At 50.5% G+C, this 23,036-nt stretch overlaps 2 protein-coding genes across 3 annotated transcripts in view; both read left to right on the plus strand.

The window, feature by feature from the left end:
• Nucleotides 1–8,342, plus strand: part of NWD1 (NACHT and WD repeat domain containing 1) — a 48,944-nt gene extending 40,602 nt beyond the window's left edge. For both annotated transcript variants that reach the window (XM_049640153.1, XM_049640152.1), the window contains exons 13-15: nucleotides 433–983; nucleotides 4,145–4,250; nucleotides 5,799–8,342. In XM_049640153.1, the coding sequence (XP_049496110.1) occupies nucleotides 433–983; nucleotides 4,145–4,250; nucleotides 5,799–6,100 (959 nt within the window). In that variant the 3' untranslated portion in view covers nucleotides 6,101–8,342. The remainder of the gene's footprint in view (nucleotides 1–432; nucleotides 984–4,144; nucleotides 4,251–5,798) is intronic.
• An 8,803-nt stretch (nucleotides 8,343–17,145) lies between these two features.
• Nucleotides 17,146–23,036, plus strand: part of SIN3B (SIN3 transcription regulator family member B) — a 37,672-nt gene continuing 31,781 nt past the window's right edge. Inside the window, exons 1-3 of the mRNA XM_049640154.1 lie at nucleotides 17,146–17,316; nucleotides 17,562–17,668; nucleotides 18,949–19,102. Coding sequence (XP_049496111.1) covers nucleotides 17,203–17,316; nucleotides 17,562–17,668; nucleotides 18,949–19,102 — 375 coding nt within the window. The 5' untranslated portion in view covers nucleotides 17,146–17,202. The remainder of the gene's footprint in view (nucleotides 17,317–17,561; nucleotides 17,669–18,948; nucleotides 19,103–23,036) is intronic.

The following is a 23,036-nucleotide window of genomic DNA, read 5'->3' on the forward strand; positions in this document are numbered from 1 at the left end:
TGCTTGAGGCCCTTGCTCACTAGTTGAGGGGCGGAGCCCGACGCGAAGCTAGGGGGCACGGTGGGAAATGAGATACAAGCCCGCAAACTGGGGCCCGCGGGCCAGATCGGACACACACTGCCTGCGTGCGGCATGTTGGGGGGCTTCAACCTCAGGGTTAAGAGGTTAAGGGTTAGGAGCATACAGCCTGCAAGGCAAAAAAAATTCACTCTCCAGCCCTTTACAGACGTTTGTAAAGGAAACATCTGGGATGAGAGCTCATGCGTGTCGGCGTGTCCGTTTGTCCCGATGGGGAGCAGGAAGTCATCAGAAAGTGTTAACCAGGGTGGGGGGGAATACGGATAATGAGAGCGGTTTTCAAAATCCTTAACAATTTGCGGAGCGAGCCCGTTCCTCTGAGCTGTTCCTGATGTGACCTTCTCTCCGTGGCAGGTGAGGAGCAGGACGTCCTGGATGCCTCCAGTGAGGTCAGATGTCTGGAGGTGGCCCAGCGGGCCAATCTCCTTTTCACTGGCCTCGTTTCGGGGGTCGTCCTGGTGTTCCCCCTGAATTCCAGACAGGACGTGATGTGCATCCCCCCTCCCGAGGCCCGGAAAGCCATCAACTGCATGGCCCTTAGTCAAGGAGAGGAGCGCCTGGCCATCGCCTATGACAGCATCATCCTGGTGCTGGACATCAGCCCCGGGGATCCCTGTCCGGTTGTCGATGGGCCAACATACACCTTCTACACCCAGCTGCCCGAGACCATCTCCAGCGTGGCCGTCCTGGCTGACTGCCGTGTGATGTACGGCATGACCGACGGTGACCTCTTCCTTTACGAGTGTGCGAATTCCAAAGTGTTCCCTCTGGAGGCCCACGGGAGCCGGGTCACCTGTGTTCAGGTCAGCCACAAGGAACAGCTGGCAGTCAGCGGATCCGAGGAAGCCCTGCTGTGCCTCTGGGACCTGCAGGCCTGCAAGTGGAGATTCGAGACGAGCTACACGGTGCGTGGCCCACACACCGCGTGCAGGCTAGGTCCCGGCGTTAGAAAGCTGATGACAGGTGTCCTGTGTTAAGTGCATACCGTGCGCCATCACCCAGGGTCGGGAGCAGGGTGGGGCCCGTGAGGGACACTCACCTCGGGAGCAGAGCTTAAGGGGCTGCCCCGAAACTCGGCAATCAAGAGAGACGCTATTTTAAGGCAGTATTTACAAAAATCGAGACAAATGCAAAAGATAGCAAGAGAACGAAATCTTTTAAAACATTTTTTTTTTTTTTTCGAGGGAGAGAGAGACAGAGCGTGAATAGGGGAGGGGCAGAGAGAGAGGTAGACAGAGGATCCGAAGCAGGCTCTGCGCTGACAGCAGAGAGCCCAATGCAGGGCTTGAACTCGCAAACTGCATGATCATGACCTGAGCCGAAGTCGGACGCTCAACCGACTAAGCCACCCAGATGCCCCAAGATATCGTTTTAAATAAAGATCAGATCCTGCACGGCACACCCCGGCCTCACCCTCCTTACCCTAATCCTGATAGCCATTCTTGTGCCCAAGAGTTTTGATTTCTAGGTGTGGCCAGAGGCCACACCGTCCCTCCCCTCGGAGCCACGTTCTCAGAGGGGAGACAGTGTGAGTTCTGTGAGGGCTCACAGAGGTGAGGGCTTTTGTGTTTTGCTTATGGAGGTGGCCCCCATCCCTAGGAGAGCTCCTGACATGTCCTCAAGGCTCGACAAATGTTTGTGGGAAAGGGCTGGTGTGTAAGAAGAGCTTTGAGGAAAAATAGGACAAGGTAAAGGGGGTAGAGGCTGCTATTTAAGAAAGTCAAATGAGCCTGGTGGAACAGCATTCTTGGCAGAAGGAACAGCAGCTGTGAAGGTCTGAAGCGGGAAACTGGCAACTGACTCCCTAACGTATGAAGTGTCTTAGAGTCCGTACTGCCCACCTCGTAAGGAGCTATTCTAGTTTTTTGTATCAATAGAATTAAGAGCTGCCATAAATATATTCATATATTCATATTATATACTATATGAAAATGCATATTAGAATATCCTTCTATAATGTAATCCCTACAACGATCTCATAAGGTTGGTGTTACTATTCCAGTCTTTCAAATGGGAAATGAAGGCCAGACCTTTGGTTGTAAGATATAAAAATTATTCATAAACATAGGAAGATGATCTTGTAACTAAGAGAGACAGTACGTGCAGTTTCATCTTAAAAGGCTTTTGTCCTGGCTCAGTTAAACTCAGGTCATGTCTCGTGGGTTTGAGCCCTGCTTTGGGTTCTGTGCTGACAGCTCAGAGCCTGCAGCCTGCTTCAGATTCTGTCCCTCTCTCTCTGACCCTCCCCTCCACGCACTTTGTCTCTTTCTCAAAAAGATAAATAAACATTAAAAAAAAAAAAGAAGCTCCCATCCCATCTGACATTTATTTTTAGGAAGCCACTATAAGGCTGGGCTGTAAGTAATCTTTCATCTTGTTGAGTGGAAAATATCACCCCAGCAGTTAAATACACCTAGCTCTTTCTTTTTTCCTTTTTCTAATTTTTTTTTTTTTAATTTTAGAGAGAGAGGCAGAGACAGAGACTGTTAAGCAGGCTCCACGTGGAGCCATCACAGGGCTCAGTCCCACAACCCTGGGATTGTGACCTGAGCCCAAATCAAGAGTCAGACACTCAACTGACTGAGCCCACCCACGCACCCTGTCATGTATTTATTTATTTATTTATTCATTCATTCATTTATTTATTCCCTGTTTTTGTTTGTAAATAAACTTCATCTTGGAATGGTTTTAGGTCCTCCTGTATGCACTCCTCACCCGGCTTCCCCAATGTCGACCTCTTATATGACTAGAGTACGTTAGTCACAATGAATGAGTTACCATGGGGACAGTACTGTTAACTAAGCTACCAACTTGACTGGGATCACACATTTTTCAACGGATTTCCCTTTTCTGTTCTAGGCTCTAGGAGGCCATGCTGCATTTAGCATCTAGCATTTAATTAAAGACCATTGTAGCTGGGGCACCTGCGTGGCTCAGTCAGCTGAGCATCCAACTCCAGCTCAGGTCATGATCTCATGGTTCATGGGTTCAAGCCCTGCATCAGTCTCTCTGCTATCAGCACGGAGCCTGCTTCATATCCTCTGTCCCCATCTCTCTCTGCCCCTCCCCCACTTGCGTGCGCTCTCTCTCTCTGTCTTTCTTTTTTTTTTTTTTATTTATTTTTGGGACAGAGAGAGACAGAGCATGAACGGGGGAGGGGCAGAGAGAGAGAGGGAGACACAGAATCGGAAACAGGCTCCAGGCTCCCAGCCATCAGCCCAGAGCCCGACGCGGGGCTCGAACTCATGGACCGCGAGATCGTGACCTGGCTGAAGTCGGACGCTTAACCGACTGCGCCACCCAGGCGCCCCTGTCTTTCAAAAATAAATACACATAAAAAAATACCACTATAGTTAATGTTTGTATACTCGGGGTCACTTAAGTTAAAACTGATAGGGACGCCTGGGTGGCTCAGTCGGTTAAGTGTCTGACTTAGGCTCAGGTCATGATCTCATGGTTCACAGGTTCGAGCCCCATGTCAGGCTCTATGCTGGCAGCTCAGAGCCTGGAGCCTGCTTCATGGATTCCGTCTCCTCTCTCTCTGCCCCTTCCCCACTCGTATTCTGTCTGTCTCTCTCTCTGTCTCAAAAATAAATAAAACATTAAAAAAAAAAGAAATTAAAACGGATAATTCCTGCTCTCCAATGCAAAATGCCTGTAAAGCTCTCAATCCCATCCCTATGAAGATGTGTTTTGGTCCTGGGAATATCGGTCCTACGATCTCTCCAGGGTTTCATTGGATCCGTCCCGCATGAGGGGCTTACAAGCCTGGCTTCCTATGCAGATGCCTTGGGGTAGGTCTCCTAGGTGACTCTCAGTTTGAAATCCACATCACCTTGTCTTTTTTTTTTTTTTTAATGTTTTATTTTTGACAGAGACAGAGCATGAGCCGGGGAGGGACAGAGACAGAGGGAGACACAGAATCTGAGGCAAGGTCTAGGCTCTCAGCATAGAGCCCAATGCGGGGCTTGAACTCACAAACTGTGATCGTGACCTGAGCTGAAGTCAGATGCTTGACTGACTGAGCCACCCAGGCGCTCCAAGATCACCTTGTCTTTTTCAACAGAATTCTTACTGTAGAGGAGTCCAGTGTGTCTGCTTCTCCAAGGATGACAAGTACGTGTATGCGGGCTTGAAGGATCGCTCCATAATCGTCTGGAGTGTGCTGGATGGTGAGTCATTTTGCTTTGAGGGCAAGACCGAGCTCAGATCTGGCGAGGAATGCCTTGTTCTGGGCTCTGGACACTACAGGGCTCTGCTCTGGTCTCCCCTAGCTGGGTCCCTCTGCTTACAGAGGTGTCTGTGGGTCACGGGGACAGGCCCCCCCCAGAGCTACACCTCCTCTTTTTAGACCCGTGCTCTGGATACCTGGAACATTCTCCCCACCTGGGAGGTGCCCTCTTTAGGGCCTGGGCAGCCCTCTTCTCCGGGTCCATCCTTCTGAGGGTGGACTGTGCCCCTAGTATGAGCACCCCGGGACTTGGGGGCTGGCCATGGGTGATGAGCCTGGAGTCTGGGTGCATGAGCTGGGTAGGCGGTTCACGTGCATATGTGTGAGGCCCCGAGGACTGTAGGATAAAGCTGAGTGAGGGAAGAGGAGGGGCCAAGCCACGAAGAGCGGGGGACTCTCGCACACCATGACTTTCCAGTATGGAACTGAGGACCCTGAGAATTCTCAACACAACATGACCTTCCAGGTGGTTCCGAAGACACGTCCATCAATGTAGGAGGACAGAGCATAGTTCACTGAATAGTTTATTGTCTAGATTTCCAACATTTACGCATTGGACCTTATAGGATGTGGGCCCTGATTCATTCTCTTGCCCCAGGCCCCCTAAACGATAGGGGCCAGCTTGCTTAAGACCAGCCACTTTGCAAACCTCCCAGCTCTCGGTCTGGTCAGTATTACCCTAAAGGCATATTAATGAGAGTTAACGCTTCTTGTGTACGGGGTCCTGTTCCCAGGCCATTGAATTCCCTTGGCAGCCACCTCATTCTACAGAGCAAAAATTGAGGCTCTGAGAGGTGAGGTGACTGCCCAAGGTCACACAGTGACGCTCGTCTGCCTTTGTCGCCCTCCTACGTGATCTCCTACAGAGAAAGGAACCCTTCTGACCCTGGGCAGGGCATCCGTGCCGTTAGCTACCCCCCCCCCCCCCCCCCCCACGTAACAAGTGATGAAGCTGAAGTTCAGGGGGGTTAAGAGATTTGCCCAAGGTCACAAAGCGCGTGGGTGGGTGAATGGCTATCAGGTCGACTGGAATACATTGTAACCAAATACACTGCAATCCTACGTAGCGTAGCTTAATGCTTGTGGCAAAGATCTGCAAGTTAAAAAAGTTACGGATGACTCGGGCGCTGCGGTCTGCGGATTGCGGCCTTCAAAGCCCAGCCCGGGCAGGTGCACAACCTCTCTTTCTCCTCCTCCTCCAATAATAACCTTTACCGAGCTTGCTCTGGGCTGAGACCGATACACCTGACACACTTAACATCTTGGAACCTTAGAATTCTCCTCAGCAGGCAGGTTCGGCTCTCATTCCCACATCGCCCATGAGGCAGGGGGGACTCCCGAGAGTTTAGACGTCGTCGTGCCTAAGCTAGTAAGAGGCATAGCAAGGATGTGACCCGCGCAGCCAACTCTCACATGTGTGAGATTGGATCTCTGTGGCCCCCATGGTCTCATGTGTGCCCTGCTGTCCCCCCCACCCCCACCCGAAAAGGCACCCTGCTGGCTGTCCAGTTTGTCCACGCTGTGGTGAACAGAATCATCCCAACTTCCAATGGCTTCATCGCCCCCACGAGACACGGCTATCTCATCCGGGAGCGTTTCCAGGACCCTTCGTCAAGAGCCTCGCAGCAGGACCCTCTCAAGAACTTCAAGAAGGCAGTGTGGAAGGTCAAATCCAGGCAGAGAGACGAAGCGGCGGCTGTCGCAGGAGTCCCCCAGGACTCGAGATCAGCAAGTGCCCAGGGAAATGCATGCAAATCGAACAAACGCTCACAAGTCTGCCTGCTCGTGTAGAACCCCCTCCCCCATGGGGGCATGAGACGCCAGTGACTTAGCCCCCCTTCAGTCCGGTTGAAGCAAAGAGAATGTACGTGTTGATGTCTATCCGGACCCAAAGCCCCAGATTATATGACTCAGACCCTGTTTCTCACCATCTTTCCACTCTGCTCTCCTGCTTGTTGGCTGGGTTCCCCCAGGAACCCGCCACCCCCAGGTTAGCAACATGACGGCCAAGTTCAGTAGAAAAGAGACCTTCCCTTTGCCAGCAGTCTGAACCGAAGTGCTGGCCCCGATTCGATTGGCCCCAGTGGGCTCATGCACCTATCTCTGGGTGAATGCAGTGCTGTGATTGGCCAGCCTGACCCAGTGTCCACCGGGGCTGGGGATGGAGTCAATACGGCCCAAGCATGTTGCCTGAGAATGGGAGGGACTGTGCCCGGGAGGGAAACTGGGGGGTGGTACAGGGCAAAGGGAGGATGGCTGGATGTAAGATTCACCAAACCACAGAGGTAGACCACAGAGCTTTATCGTTAATTTATAAAGCATCGGGTGCTATCGTCTGATCCTTATCACAGCCCACACTTCAGGGAGGGTAGGAGTTTCTGCATCCATTTCACAGACAAGGAAACCGAGCCTTGGCAGGTAGCTGTGATTTGCTCAAACTCTCAAGCCTGGGGTGCTGGGGCTCTGAGAGAAGAGAGCCAGGAGCTTTCCCGTCCCAGCCCTGTTGAGCCACCTCGCTCCAATTTTAGTCTCAGAAGCGTGACCATCTGTACCACAGGGGACACACTCAAATGCCCACGGGGGCCAGTGGATAATCTAGATGATGGCCAGGCACCCGGGTGAGCAGCAGAGAGTGATGGAGACCGTGGGGACGTGTGGAGGACATGTGCTCTGCCTGGGGCAGGCTTGGGCACCCTGACTCTACCCCAGAATGGCCGTGGGGAAAGCCACTCGTTGGTGCCAGCTTCCTGTTGTTGTAAACAAAGCCAGAAACCCAGACTTTCATGTCACATTTTCCCCATTCTTAAAAGTTAGCGACTGATGGGAATGCAAGCTGGTGCGGCCACTCTGGAAAACAGTATGGAGGTTCCTCAAAAAACTAAAAATAGAACTACCCTACGACCCAGCAATTGCACTACTAGGCATTTATCCACGGGATGCAGGTGTGCTGTTTCAAGGGACACATGCACCCCCATGTTTATAGCAGCACTATCGACAATAGCCAAAGTATGGAAAGAGCCCACATGTCCATTGATGGATGAATGGATAAAGAAGATGTGGTATATACATACAATGGAGTATTACTCGGCAATCAAAAAGAATGAAATCTTGCCATTTGCAACTACGTGGTTGGAACTGGAGGGTATTATGCTGAGTGAAATTAGTCAAAGACAAAAATCATATGACTTCACTCATATGAGGACTTTAAGATATAAAACAGATGAACATTAGGGAAGCAAAAATATATAAAAACAGGGAGGGGGACGAAGCATAAGAGACTCGTAAATATGGAGAACAAACTGAAGGTTACTGGAGGGGTTGGGGGGGGATGGGCTAAATGGGTAAGGGGCACTAAGGAATCTACTCCTGAAATCATTGTTGCACCATACGCTAACTAATTTGGATGTAAATTAGAAAAAAAAAAAAAAAAAAGGTAACGATTGGCTCAAATTTACAGCTACAGGCACATTTAGCCCGTGTGCCTCTAGTTCAGGAGCCGGCTTCGTGAGTCAAGCCGGCATGAAAATAACAAACCTGTCATAGCCTCTCCCCTCTGTCGGATTCCAGACAGTTTCAGAACAGGCAACCTTAGAAACAGAGGCTTTTAAGCTAGATGTGACCCTACTGACTGTCTTATTGAGTAGTTTCCCAAACTAGGGTTCCCAAAAGGGCTTTGGCATTTGCGCAGATACGAGTATCAAATCCCATTTTTAAAACATATTTTAAACCGTAATTTAAAGATGCCTGTTCAGCTGGGTTAGGAAGCAGCTTTTAAGGTAGCGGAGATAACTAACGTAGGATTCTCCTGCCGTCTTCCTTTAACTAAGATTTTGAGGAGAGGCCTTGAAAAGACAGCGACTCGTTGCCACTACTCTGTGGATCAGGGGTTTTACCCAACTCAGAAATAAAGTGGATGTCGTGACAGAGTGAAGATTTCAGCTACAACGTACGGTTTTAAATGCGTGCTCCCATCTCGACGGCCTCAGTGAGAATCCATTGTTTTTACGTAAATACTAATTTGAACATAGAAGAGAAATTTTACCAATAAAATGCTACTCTGAATTGTTGTACTATTGGGAGTTTTTGCAGTGAACTTTCATTTGAAAAGGTCTGGTTGCTATGAATGTTTGGCAAGCCCTGTGCTTTAAGGAGGTGTGATTTGTGAGAGATGCCCCCGCCAGGGCAGAGCCAGGTTGAAAGCCCCACTTTGCTGTCTTACGCTAAGCAGTAACATGTAACATTGCATCAAACTGGGATACTTTTGAGAGAGAAGGGTCGCGCGCCTTGAACAATTACCCCTTGAGGTGCCTGGGTGGCTCAGTCGGTTAAGCGTCTGACTCTTGGTTTCGGCTCAGGTCATGATCTCACAGCTCATGGATTCGAGCCCGAGTCAGGCTCTGTGCTGACAGTGTGGAGCCTGCTTGGGATTCTCTCTCTCTCTCCCTGTCTCTCTGCCCCTCCTTGCCTTTCTCTCTCTCAAAATAAATAAATAAACTTAAAAATATATTTTTTAATACACAATTACTCCCGGACAGTTGAAAAAAAAAATTGGACTGTCCCAAGATGATTGGAACGTACTTGCAGCAGGAATTAATTTATATTAAATTCCAAAGACTTTTTAAAATTGAGATGTAGGGACGTCTGGGTGGCTCAGTCGGTTAAGCGTCCGACTTCGGCTCAGGTCACGATCTCACTGTCTGTCAGTTCGAGCCCTGCGTCGGGCTCTGTGCTGACAGCTCAGAGCCTGGAGCCTGTTTCGGATTCTGTGTCTCCCTCTCTCTCTGCCCCTCCCCCGTTCATGCTCTGTCTCTCTCTGTCTCAAAAATAAATAAACGTTAAAAAAAATTTTTTAATTGAGATGTAATTAACATAATGCTCTATCAGTTTCCGGTGTATGACATAATGATTCAATATTTGCATGTTGCAAAATAAATTTAGTTAACATCCAGCCCTACACATAGTGACACGTTTTTTTTCTTGTGATGAGAACCTTTTTAAAAAGATTTTATTTTATTATTTTTAAAAGATTTAGGGGTGCCTGGGTGGCTCAGTTGGTTGAGCATCCGACTTTGGCTCAGGTCAAGATCTCATGGTTCATGAATTTGAGCCCCATGTCGAGCTCTGTGTTGACAGCTCAGAGCCTGGTGCCTGCTTCACATTCTGTCTCCCTCGCTCTCTGCCCCTCCCCCACTCACGTTCTGTCTCTCTTTTTCAAAAATAAATAAACATTAAAAAAAAATTTTAAAGATGTATTTATTTAAGTTCTCTCTATACCCAACGTAGGACTCGAACTCACAACCCTGATATCAAGAGTCGCAATGTCTACCAACTGAGCCAGCCAGGTGCCCCATGTGCTGAGGACTTTTGAGATCTATTCTCTTAGCAACTTTCAAACATACCGTACAATATTAATTATAGTCACCACGCTGGACATTACATCTCCAGAACTTATTTATCTTACACCTGGAAGTTTATAAGCTTTGACCACCTTTGCCCATTTTCCCCACCATCCCTATCCCCTGCCTCTGGTAACCACAAATCTGTTTTCTGTATCTATATGTTCATGGTCTTTTAAAATTTATTTTTGAGACAGAGAGAGAGCATGAGCTGGGTAGGGACAGAGTGGGGGTTGGGGAGAGAAAATCCCAAGCAGGCTCCACATGTGGAGTCTGACCCAGGGCTCAATCTCACAACCACAAGAACATGACCTGAGCGGCTACCAAGAGCCAACCGCTTAACCGACAGAGCCACCCAGGCACCCCCATTTTTAACTTTGACTTTATTTTAAAAGTCTACGGACTTTTTATTCATTCGCTTAGCATGGAAATGTTCCAGCCTATAGCCAAGTTGTAATACGAGGACAATGAACACACATTGGTTCACCATCATGATTGAACAACTCTCCTAGCGCTGCCAGTCTTCTGCTAAACCACTTCAAAGCAAGGGCCAGGAATGGGGTGAGGACAGTGAGGCACAAGGTTTCAGGGCGCACCAAAAAACTCAGCCATCGAAGAATATTTTATTACTGTATTTTTAAAATCAACATGGATAAAAAATGCATGATGAACAAAATATCAACATTTTAAATTAAAAATGGGGTTGGGGCACCTGGCTGGCTCAGTTGGTGGAGCCTGGGACTCTTGATCTTGGGGTTGTGAGTTCGAGCCTCACATTGGGTGTAGAGATTACTTAAAAAATTTTTTTTAAATCTTTAAAAAAAAAAAAAAAGATGGGATCTGACCCTGCACTTGAGTGAACTTGTCTCACCCTCATTTCCACTCTGGTGATGTCAAGATACCTCACCCCCTAAATACATCAGGAGACATCTTTCAGGAATAAAGTCATTCTTGTACATAACCACACACTTATGAAAACTGACAATTGTGTTTTGTTTGCTTTTTTTTTTTTTTTTTTGAGAGAGACAGAGACAGTGCAAGCAGATTAGGGGCAGGGGCAGAGAGAGAGAGAGACAGAGACAGAGAGAGACAGAGAGAGAGAGAGACAGAGAGAGAGAGAGAGAGAGAGAGAGAGAGAGAGAATCCCAAGCAGAGCCCAATGCAGGGCTCAAACTCACAAAACTGTGAGATTATGACCTGAGCCGAAAGCAAGAGTCAGATGCTTAACGCAATGAGCCACCCAGGTGCCCCCAAAATTGTTACTTAAATATCTTTCCGTACGCATCCTAATTTTCCTAATTAGCCTTAAAACATCTTATATGGCGGTTTCTTTCAAACTAGGACCCAATCAAGATCTGTTCACGTGTTGCATGTGGTTGCTTTGTCTCTCTGATATTTTACATTCTAGAGCAGGAGTCAGTAAATCAGCCTGCAGGCCTGCCACGTATTTTTGTAAATAAAGTTTTATTGGAACATGGCCATACCCGTTCATTTACATATCACCAGCGGCAGCTTTCATTAGTGACGCAGAATATATGGTTCCAAAAGCCAAAAATGTTTGCCATCTGGCCCTTTACAGAAGTGTGCTGATCCTGGTCTTAAGGGCTTGATTCGATTCAGGGTAACCTTTTTTTTTTTTTTTAAACAGACTTTTTAAAGCAGTTTTAGGGGGCACCTGGCTGGCTCAGTCGGAAGAAGAAGCAACTCTCGATCTCAGGGTTGTGAGTTCAAGCCCCATGTCAGGTATAGAGATTACATTTTTTTTTTTACTTCTTTTTCATTTTTATTTATTTTTGAGAGAGAGTGTGTGTGCATATGCATGCCAGTAGGGGAGGAGCAGAGAGACAGGGAGAGAGAGAATTCCAAGCAGGCTCCACACTGTAAGCACAGAGCCAAACACAGGGCTTGATCCTATGAACTATGAGATCATGACCTGAGCTGAAATCAAGGGTCATACACTCAGCCGACTGAGCCACCTACGCGCCCCTACTTAAATTTTAAAAAGTTTAAAAAAAAAAAAAAAGCAGTTTTAGGTTCACAGGAAAATTGAGTGGAAGGTACAGAGATTTCCCATGAACCCCCTGCCCCAACACATGCACATCCTCCCCTACTATTAAGTAACTTAGTTACACTTGATAAACCTACGTTGACATACATAAGAAACAAGGGTGCCTGGGTGGCTCAGTTGATTAAGTGTCTGACTCTCTCTTTTTTTTTTAATGTTTGTTTATTTTTGAGAGAGAGAGAGACAGAGACAGAGCATGAGTGGGAGAGGAGCAGAGAGAGAGGGAGACACAGAATCCGAAGCAGGCTCCAGACTCTGAGCTGTGAGCACAGAGCCCGATGGGGGGCTCGAACCCACAGAATGCGAGATCGTGACCTGAGCTGGAGTCAGGTGCTTAGCGGACTGAGCCGTCCAGGTGCCCCCATCATCTGACTCTTGATTTCAGCTCAGGTCATGATCTCATGGTTCGTGGGTTCAAGCCCCACATCGGGCTCCATGCTGACAGTGAAGACCCTGCTTAGGATTCTCTCTCTGCCCCTCCCCTGCACTCTCTCTCTCAAAATAAATAGTTAGGCACCTGGGTGGCTCAGTCAGTTAAGTGTCTGACTTCGGCTCAGGTCATGGTCTCGTGGTTTGTGAATTCGAGCCCCGCCATGGGCTCTGTGCCGACAGCTCAGAGCCTGGAGCCTGCTTCAGATTCTCTGTCTCCTTCTGTCTCTGCCCCTCCCTCACTGTGCTCTGTCTCTCTCTCTCTCTGTCTCTCAAAAATAAATAAATGTAAAAAAATAAAAATAAAAAATAAATTAAAAAATAAACAAAAAAATAAAAAAGAAACAAGAGACCTATAATAGAGTCACTTGTGCTAAACCTCACATCAGCAAACCAAGACTTAATACCTAATTTAATAGCACTGTAAGCCCCTCCCAGGACTGTAATCTTAACCAGTAGGTCTGGAATTTCCTGGTCAGCACTAGTGAGGTAATCCACTTGATAGACTCCCTCCATCCCCCAAAGAAAGATAAGATTATCTGGTTGTTTTTTTTTTGTTGTTGTTGTTGTTTTTTTTTTTTGCCCCCTCTGTCTATAAAATCCTTGCATTTTTTTACAGCTCCTTGGAGCTCCTTTCTGTTTGCTAGACAGGATACCGCCCAATTCTTAAATTGTTGAATAAAGTCAATTTGATCTTTAAGTTTAATCAGCTGAATTTTGTTTTCGTAACACATCGGAATCACAAGGTAAGCATTTTTGGCAAGACCACGTTGTAAAAGTTATATGTGGCTGCCTAACAAAGTACCACAAACAGCAGCTGCGAATAACAGCCACGTATGACCTCATCGTTTCTGTGGGTTATGAGGCCAGGCTCATTGTGGTTGGGTTCTTTCTTTGTTCACTCACGAGTGTTAGCCAGGCTGGTATCTCATGGAGTGGCTCACAGCTCTCAGGTTGTTGGCAGAATTAAGCTCCTCGCTGTAGGACTGTGGACCTCAGCTCCTAGAGGCTGCCTCTGTCCATAGGCATTCACGACATACCCGGTTCCTCTTTCAAGGCTGGCAGGATAGCATCTGTCCACTGTCTCAAGGTGCTGACCTCCAGATTGTCCTTTAAAGGTTGCCCCTGATTAGGGCAGGCCCACCCAGAATCTTCTCCCTTCTGATGAACTCAAAATCAACTCAAGGGGACCTTAAACACCCCTGCAAAATCCCTTCACCTTTGCCATGTGGCGTGACCTACTTGCAGAAGTGACATCCGTCATACTCACAGGTCCTGCCCACACTCCAGGATGGGGGATTCGAGGGGGTACACATACCAGAGGTGAGACTCTCCAGGCCCGTTTCAGAATTCTGCCACAACGCGTGATTCTGGACTTTAGAGATTTTGGTCGTGAAGTTTGCCATCTGGAAAGGCTTCGATTAGTTCAAAATAGTTACCTTTTGATCATGTCTTTTTAACCTCGCCAAAAGACTGTCCAAAGAAAGACCTACCTATGAATCTTACCATAATGCTATTAAGTTTGTGAAATGGTAAGGAAATTAGTGTTGGTCTAGTGCAATTGTCAACGTTAAGAGCTTTCATTCAATCTGTGCAGATGAGAACAACAAAGAAAAGAAGTTAGCATTTTTTTTTTTAACGTTTATTTCTCTTGAGAGAGAGAGAGAGACAGAGTGGGGGAGGAGCAGAGAGAGAGGGAGACACAGAATCGGAAGCAGGCTCCAGGGTCTGAACTTGTCACCGTAAAGCCCGATGCCGGGCTTGAACCCACGGACTGTGAGATCATGACCTGAGCCGAAGTTGGAGGCTTAACAGACTGCCACTCAGGCACCCCAGAACTTAGCATTTTTTACGCTTTATAAAAATAAGAACGAAAGATGTCTGTGGATGAAAGACGTCAGCTGGCTGTATGCGTACAAACGCGCAGGCCCGCACAAACACCCGAGGTGAAAACTGGCTTGCCATCTCCTGTTCTCCAAATGAGTGAGGGCTTCCTCAGGGAGATCTGTAAAAAGAATGGAACACTAAAAGTGATCCTTGAAATGTGAACAGACACACCCTCCTCGGAGGCGAGGAGGCATAGAGTGAGGACCCCGTGGGGTGTCAAAAGCCCACACGTGCAGTTGGTACTCTAGGACAGTGACTAATAGGTTGCCAGGAGGCGTTGGTGTGAAAATGACTGTCCAGACATCTGGCGGCCTCAAAGGGTTCAGGCCCTCTTAGCCGATGTTCATGCAGGAATGCACTGAAACTGAGCTGACTCCCTTTCTGGGCTGGGAGCCACGAATCCTGGAGGCTTGCTTCCTCCTCCTCCCCTCCCCCCCACATCTACCAGGCACCACACACAATCTCTCTGCCTCACCTTCTGAATATTGCTTCCTTCCACCCCCTCCTCTCCACCTCCACAGCTCCCCTCCCTGGTCTAAGCCACCAACCTCCTTTGCCTAAATGATGAAACAGCCTCCCTGCACCCTGCCTGGCTTCCCTCCCATCACTTCCCTGCAGAGCGGCCCCGGGCACTCGCTTCCAAATTCAAAGCTGTTCAAGCAGCAGCTTGCATAAAACCCATGCGCGATTTATACCGGCGCTAGATGCCAAGACCAAAATTTGTAACTCATCCCATGAGGACAAGTGCTCTGCCTCTGCTGGCCTTGCCCTGCTTATCCTGCCCCTCCCTGCCCCCACTGCCACCCCCTGACTCCTCTGCACTCCCACAACACCGGTGTCTCTGTCTCTCTCTTTCTAAGTTCAAGTGCACCACGTTCCTTCCCATCGAGGGGCCCTTACACAGCTGTTCCTTCTGACTTTCATGGCAAATGCCCACACACCCGTTAGAACTCAGCTGGAGTGTCACCTCCTCCGGGAAGTCTTCCTCATCCCCGGCTAGACTGGGTTAAATCCCCCAGGGTGGCAGGTAGTATTTTCCAAAAATGGTCACGGCAATATTTCCCGTCCCCTATCCTATTCCAGAATCTGGCCACTGCCCAGGTTCTGGAGTCCGTCTGCCTTCCTTTTGAATTTGGGAGGGACTTTGTAATGGCTACAATGGAAGTGATTCTGTGTGACTTCTGAGGCCGGGTCAGAAAAGGCGATATGGCTTCCACCCGGCTTGCTCGCTCCTCTTGGGACAAGGGTTCTCAGAACCCAGCTGCCATGATGCTCAGGGTGTGTGTAGGGGCTGCAGGTAGGTGCTTCTGGCAACAGCTGTCTCCACCTACAGCCAGCGCCAACTGACAGACATGTGGGTGAGTAAACCCTCCGGAGATTCCAGCCTCAGCTTTCCAACTGCCCAGCTGACACGGAGGGGCCAGCGAAGAGCCTTCCCTGCCAAGCTGCCCGAATTGCAGGTTGCAAAGCAAATAAACGTGGTCATTTCAATCCTCTAAATCTTGGGGTGGTTTGTTACACAGCCACGGTAACTAGAACATAGTAACTGTTACACTTGTACCTTCTCTTTTGAAGTACCTGAGACAGTTCAAACTACTTTTGTGTGTGTGTGTGTGTGATTATTTGATTCCCATCTTTCCTGAAAGATGGAACCTTCTGTGAAGGCAAAAGCCTCGCCTGTTTTGTTCACCATTCTAATCCTGACACGGAGCCTGGCAAATGATGTGCTCACTGCCAAGGTACTCTTGGCTTTCCTGCACCTCCTCGCACATAAAAAGAGATGCCATGTGGTCATTGATTGAATGTTCATTCATTTGATAAACGTTCATAGATGCGGCTCCATGTCAGGGATTTGTGTTAGAGGTGAAGCACAAAAAGGTGATGTACAGGGGACAGGGGGAAGACAGAGGAGGGGTCAGGTCGTGTTTTGAAGGGTGCATAGGTGCTTTCTGAAGAGACAGAACTGGGCTTCTGACCAGGGAAATGACGTGTGCTGATGCATGGGGCCAGGAAGCAGCCAGGTTGGGCTGACCTTGACAAGAGGTTCTGCACAGGGAGAGGGTGAGTAGAAAATTCTGCAAGAAAAGGTTTGTAAGGGCCAGGTTCTTATGACCTTCAATACTGCACATAGGTGCTTAGATTCCATCTCACAAGAAATAGGATGAACTTGGAGGTTTGAAAGCAGCTGTGGAATGATCCCAGTTCTGAGAGCACCAGGGCTAGGAAAACTGGTTAAGAGGCTCCTGAACTGGGGGCACCTGGGTGGCTCAGTCTGTCAAGCGTCTGACTTCCTCTCAGGTCATGATCTCACGGGGTTCGTGAGCTCTAGCCCTGAGTCAGGCTCTGTGCTGACAGCTCAGAGCCTCCAGCCTGCTTTGGATTCTGTGTCTCTCCCTGGCTCTACCATTCCCCTGCTCACACACACTCTCTCTCTCTCTCTTAAAAAATAAACATTAAAAAAAAAAAAAAAAAGAGAGAGAGACTCCTGAACTGGTCACTGGGCAAATGATGGAATCAGGACTAGAGAAGTGAAGAGAGAAGTGGAACTAAATCAATAGCCAATTAGCAAAAATGCACTTCCCAAGGCCCCCTGTGGTGCTGTGTGCCCATGCCCCATTGTCGCATCAACCCTATAAAGCAGGGGTCCACTAATAGTTTTCAGTAAATATATCAGGGCCTGCATATCTTAGGATCTGTCACAGCTGCTCACCCTGCTGTCGTAGTGCAAAAGTAGCCACAGACGATAGGTACACGAGCGGGTGTGCTCGCGTTCCAGTAAAATTTTAATTTACAAACACTGAAATTTGAACTGAAGAAATTTCACGTGTCACGAAATAGTCTTCTCTTTTGATATGTTTCCAACTTGAAAAAATGTAAAAGCCATTCTGAGGTTTGCTTGCGGAGCCGGACAAAAACAAGCGGCACGTCTCGGTTTGCTCTCTCCTGCTATATAAGGAATTGGTTAGCGTTTCAATTTTAGCAAGATCCCGGAGCAAGTCCCTCAAGGAGCCACGCCCCTCGCGACCTCATCAAGCCCCGCCCCTCCGGGAGGAGCCTGCGCATGCGCGGCCGGCCCTCGGGCGGGGGCGGGGCGGGCCGCGGCTCCGACTTCCAACATGGCGCACGCTGGCGGCGGCGGCAGCGGCGGCGGCGGCCCCGCGGGCCGGGGACTGAGCGGCGCCCGCTGGGGTCGCTCGGGCTCCGCGGGCCACGAGAAGCTGCCCGTGCACGTGAGTGCTGTCCCTGCCTTCCCTCGCGAACCCTGTCGTCCGGCCCCCGCGGGCCGATGCCCCTCGCCCGGGCCCCGCCCGGCCCCGCCTCGGCCTCCACTCCGCACAGTCCCCGACCCCAGTCCCCTGACCCCTTACCTCGGCTGCTCTGAGGCTCGGCCCGCCCCCCTCCCCGCCAGAGACCCTCGTCCTCCGTCCCCTCCTCCGCCGACCCCCGCCCACTGGGACCCTCTCCCTCCTCGCAGGTGGAGGACGCCCTCACCTACCTGGACCAGGTGAAGATTCGCTTCGGCAGCGACCCCGCAACCTACAACGGCTTCCTGGAGATCATGAAGGAGTTCAAAAGCCAGAGGTACCCGCGGGACCCCTCCCCACCCCAGGGGGGGCGGCCCTGGGCCGCGATCCGGCTGAGCGGGGTGGGAACCCCCATCCCGGTTTGCCTCTCCGCCCCAGTCGGGTGACCTTGCGCAGGTCGTGGAACCTCTCAGAGCCTCCTTCCTTCTTAAAAAAAACAAAAACAAAAACAAAAAACCAAAAACGGGAGTGGAGAGTACCTCCCCTGTGGAGCTGTTATGGGGATTCCTGGAAGGAGAGCAGGGATGGGGTTAGGAGACAGCGGGAGAGAAGTCCACAAGTGCACAGTGCGGTCCTGTTTTTACTGAAAATGATTTTTTCAGTGAATTTTGTTCGTCAAGAATTTTTTAAAATTAATTTTAATTTTTTTAAGCACTACATTAAAAGGCTGTTATCTTGATCATTGAGTGTTTTGGAGCCCTCTCCCCGCCTCCCATTAAATCTTGTCATCAAGGTACCCTAGTCCCTGGCCTGTTGGAAAGTAGTGTGCATAAAATGCTTTGTAAAGGGCCTGGCACATAGAAAGGGTTTAAAACATTAACTGATTTTGTGGGCACACAGGGGGGTTGAAGATAGATGGGGGACCTCGAGACCACGCCCTCATTTGACAGGGGGCTTACTTGGACTTACAGGGGGCCAGGGGCTTGCCCAGACTAAATTTAGGGGTAGTCAGGACTAGAATTTCCGCACTCTGACTCTTAGGTCCCCGCTGGTCACATCCCCACCATGCTGCTTCCCCCTCTTGAGGAAATGTGATAGGGTTGGCCTGGTTTCCTTCCAAGAGAGCCATGCAGGGGTCTCGAGGGAGCCCCAGTGCAGCCATGACGGAGACCCCTGGCATCGTTGTGCAACTGACACTTGCATTGCCTTTGGTATTTATGCCTTGCCATCACTTGCTGGGATCAACACCGGTGTCATAGTTTATCGCATTGCTTAGAGGGCTTTGGCCTCCTCCCTCTTCCTGGAGTCCCGGACTTCCACTCGGCTCCCCTGACATCTTCAGAACCGGATGCATGTGCTTGGAGTGTTCTGGGGAGCCGTGCCATGCAAATGCCCTGTGGTTCTCACTAGGAGGGCACAGCAAGCCGGAGCCTGGCTGCCGTGGAAGCAGATTACACGTTACACGTTGGCTGAATCACAACCGGTCACACTGCAGGGTGCCTTGTTGTCCTTCGAGAAGCTCGTTAGGTGGCGCCGTGAAGGGAGTTGGGAGTAGATTTCGCTTTTGGCGTGCTCCCCGAGACACTTGTGCCCACTTCTCATTCTTTTCTGTTCCAGCATCGATACTCCCGGAGTCATCCGACGCGTGTCGCAACTATTCCACGAACACCCTGACCTCATTGTTGGATTCAACGCCTTCCTTCCCCTCGGGTACCGAATAGACATTCCCAAGAATGGCAAGTTAAACATACAGTCGCCTCTGTCGAGCCAGGTATGCCACTGCAGGCGTTTGAGGGATCTGGCCTTAACGTGGCCCATTCTGGTACTCAGTCCCCAGGCCCGGTGGTGCGTCTTGTGTCTTACGTTGTGGGAGAGTCAGCGAAGAGCCGGTCTTTTTCCAGACTGCTGCTCGCTTCTAGCACAGGGCAGAATAGATCAAAATACCTCCACTGCCTGCCTCTTTACCCCCAAATCGATGGATCCATTTGGAGGATTTAAATCAAGAGTGGATGTATGTGTTTGTGTTGGAGGTGGGGGGGCGGGGGGGGAGCGCATTCTCTTAACAGTTTTATGTCCTGTCAGAATAACCATCCACAGTCACCAAGCTCTTGTCCTGAGGCTTTCCCTGTGAGCGGGCTAGGCAGGTCACACTTGGACTTAGGCACGTGGTCTCTGGGCATCCTAGGTGCCGCCCACAAAATAAAGCAGTTGCGATGCGGGTGTGAATAGCCATGTCAGTGTCGCCGTGCCGCATTTAATTACCAACAGGGCCGCTGGCTCAGACAAGGCTTGTGGCTTTTGTTCCTCCTCTGTCCCTGCAGTCCGTTCTTGCCTGAGCTCACCAGACCCCCTGAGAAAATGAAAGCCTACGTGAGCTTTACTTTCATAAAGTAACCATTGTCTTTTTCTCCACCTTGGCCCTGTTGCCATAATGCTGTGCTCTTGGTGGGGGTGGGGGGGGGCACCTGGTGCATTGGGGATGTTTGGAAGCATCCCGGCACTCCACCCACTAGGCCCTCACCCAGTGGCAACAGCCAAAAGTGTCACCAGACGTCGCCAGATGCCTCCTGGGAGCAAAATCGCCCCCATCAGGAACCACTGGTGTGTGTGAGCCCGCTCTTCCAGCCTCTTCTCGCTCTGCCCCAGGGGTTTGGGTTTTTAGTGGGGAGCGTAAAGCATCTACCGCAGGAAGCATTTGGTTGGTTTCTTGGTTTCGCCTGTGATGAAAGAATCAGATTTGGAAAGAGAACAGCCAGACGCAGTGTGACAGTGACAGCCCTCTCTGAGAGCGAGGTTTTAAAAAGGAACTTGGGAGCGTGTGGCCGCTGAACTCCACAGCCCTTCCATTTTGCATTCACGAGTGGGGCCCCACGATCCAGATGTAAGGCTCGTTGGTTCAGACAGCGCAAGCCTGAGTGGGATTAATCTTCGGAACTGTCACAGCTGGCGAGGAGACCAAGCTCATCTGCAGCGGTGTGCACGGGAGCACTTTGACGAGTCCGAAGCGCCATATAAACACAGGGTGTCATTGCCATCACTCACGAAGAAAGAGCCGAGGTCGAAGACCTAAATTGCGCTCCAGGTGTGGAAATCGCCTCTCTCCATCCCCGACCGTTGGAGGAACTCTGCTCGCGGGGCTGGATCTCCGTGTGAACCTGCACGGTGGTTACATTTGGAGGCCGTCCTTCCTGGAAAACAGCCATAAGGCCCTTGCTGTTGTGCTCACTCCATGGAGAGCTGTTATGGAGAGAGCGAGGCCAGCCCAGCCCTTTCTTCCCTGTGACTTAACAGGTACTTAACCCGGCTTTATAATCTCGCTGAAGCCCAGAGCCCCGAAACCAGCATGTCTGGAGCCCCCTTCTACGGCCGCCCATGCCATTTCAGTCCACATTGATTGACCTGTCTGTTTTTCCAGCCCTGCTTTCCGGCGCTCCTTTGGGCCAGGCATAAACGAGGTGGCTTCTTGGCTTCCTGGAGTCCTTTGAGAGGGCATAGTAGCCCAAGAAATTTTTTTTGTTGTTGGTTTTCCTAGCTCGTTTTGAAGTACAGCTTTTTTTTTTTTTTTTTTTTTTTTCATTTTTCATCTTACAAGTCCCGTCAACTACAGGCAAGGAAGGAGTAGCTCTCAGATGCTGACAAAGAGAATTAAGGGAGGCCCACACTGCGGGGGGGGCCCTTTGCCCTTTGTGCAGGTTTCTCAGCCTTGGCCCTGTTGCCCTTGGGACCAGATCGTTCTTCCTGGAACAGGCTGTCCCGGGCACTGTAGGGTGCTGAGCGGCGTCCCCGGCCGCCACCCCCCACCGTGTGACAACCCAGAAGCGTCTCCCCATGTTGCTACGTGCCCCTGTGGGACAGAATCGTCGTCCTTGAGAACACTAGTGTGAGAGGAGGACAGACAGACACGTGCCATGATGGGGGGGGGGGTGCGGCCAGAGGAGGGCCAGGGCAGCACAGGGGGCCTGCCGCCCCCCGAGCCAGTCATCCAGGCCTCCATTGTAACGTCACTCCTCAGCCCTCGACCGCCCCCCCCCCCATCCTCACATCACCCCACCCCATCTCGGGTGTTTTAAAATAGCAACGCTAGGATGTGAAGTTAAAAATGCGCTGTACCTTGGTTTGCCTGGCCCGGCAGACCTGAGCGCAGGTCAGACAGGCCCCTCGTCTGTCTGGTTCACAACAATGTCCCCTGTTCCGGGACGGTGCCAGGCGCTGTGGGAGGAGCAAGACACGTGTGGGAGGAGCAAGACGCAGCCTGTGGGTGGGAAAGGGATGAATCTCCCAGCTCCCAGGTTCGCTTCAGACCAACCCCGCCTCCCGGGAGCCAGCCCTTTTATGGTCAGCGGGAGCACAGGTAACGGTAGTGAACCTTTAGGGGTCGCTCGTACTCTAAGTGGTCCCTTTCCGTTCAGAGGCAGGCCTGCCGCGTTTTCCCTGGGGGAGGGTCATTTGGAAGTTCAGTGAGTTCCTGGCGGGTCGCCTCTGCCTCTCACATTGGTGTCTTAGTCACTCGGGGCAGGTATAGACCACCTCCTCTGCGCCCAGCGCTGGGGTTTATTCAGAGTCCCTGCTGTCAGGGGCACTTTGCAGGTCCACGTGGGGGACTCAGAGGATACAGGTGGACAGATTAATACCCGAGGGGGTTTAGGGCTGCGTGTGAAGGCAGGGGCAGGGTTTGAGGAGCCGTGGGCAGATGCTGCATGAGCGATCAAGAACCCTGCCTGTGTCTTGGGGTGGAGGTGTCCTGGGTGAGGTTTAGGAGTCTGGGGTGGGAATGAGTGGGCGTGCTTGAGAAACAGCCAGGAAGCCTGTGGGGTTGGGAAGTAAAGGGGAGAAGGTGGAGGAGAGAGCCAGGAGCATGGGGAGCCAGTGGAGAGTTCCAGAAAGGCCGCTCTGGCTGCGGTGCCAGAAATGGACTGAGGGGGCAAGAGAGGATCTGGGAGGCCATGGAGGGGTCCGTGTGATCCAGACAGAGTGGGTGGGGAGTCTGTGAAAGTGGGAAGTCCACGGAGGCTCCAGGCGGCCTCAGCCTCTGGGTGAAGGTGGCAGGCACTTGCTGAGGTGAGCAAAGCCTGGGAGCAGTCTGGGTGGCAGGGTGCCGCCCTGTGTTTGCGGTATGCTGTCTGATGAGCTGTCTCCTACCTATCCGGGTGGGGCTGTGTGCGGCCACCACTCCAAGGGCTGGCTATGTGGGGCTGGCCATCTGTGCCTAGGAGTATACCTAACTGTGCCTGTTAGGTCACTCAGGGTAAGCAGACAAGAGAAAAACTTGGATTGTTCTGGAAGGTTTAGAGCAGGGGTTGGCCCGTGGGCCAAAGCCAGCTTGTATTTGTATGGATAGTGGTTTTTACATTTCTCAGAGATGACATTAAAAATGTTTTAGCAGGGGCACCTGGGTGGCTCAGTCAGTTAAGCGTCCAACTTTGGCTCAGGTCATGATCTCACAGTTCATGGGTTCAAGCCCCGTGTCCGGCTCTGTGCTGACAGCTCAGAGCCTGGAGTCTGCTTCAGATTCTGTGTCTCCCTCTCTCTCTGCCCCTCCCCTGCTTGTGCGCGCTCTCGCGCTCTCTCGCTCTCTCGCTCTCTCTCTCTCTCTCTCTCAAGAATAAATAAACATTAAAAAAATTTTTTTAGAGGTGCCTGGGTGGCTCAGTTAAGCATCCAGCTCTTAATTTTGGCTAAGGTTATGATCTCACAGTGAGATTGAG

This window comes from Panthera uncia, chromosome A2 (assembly GCF_023721935.1).
Source record: "Panthera uncia isolate 11264 chromosome A2, Puncia_PCG_1.0, whole genome shotgun sequence".
Lineage (NCBI taxonomy): Eukaryota > Metazoa > Chordata > Mammalia > Carnivora > Felidae > Panthera > Panthera uncia.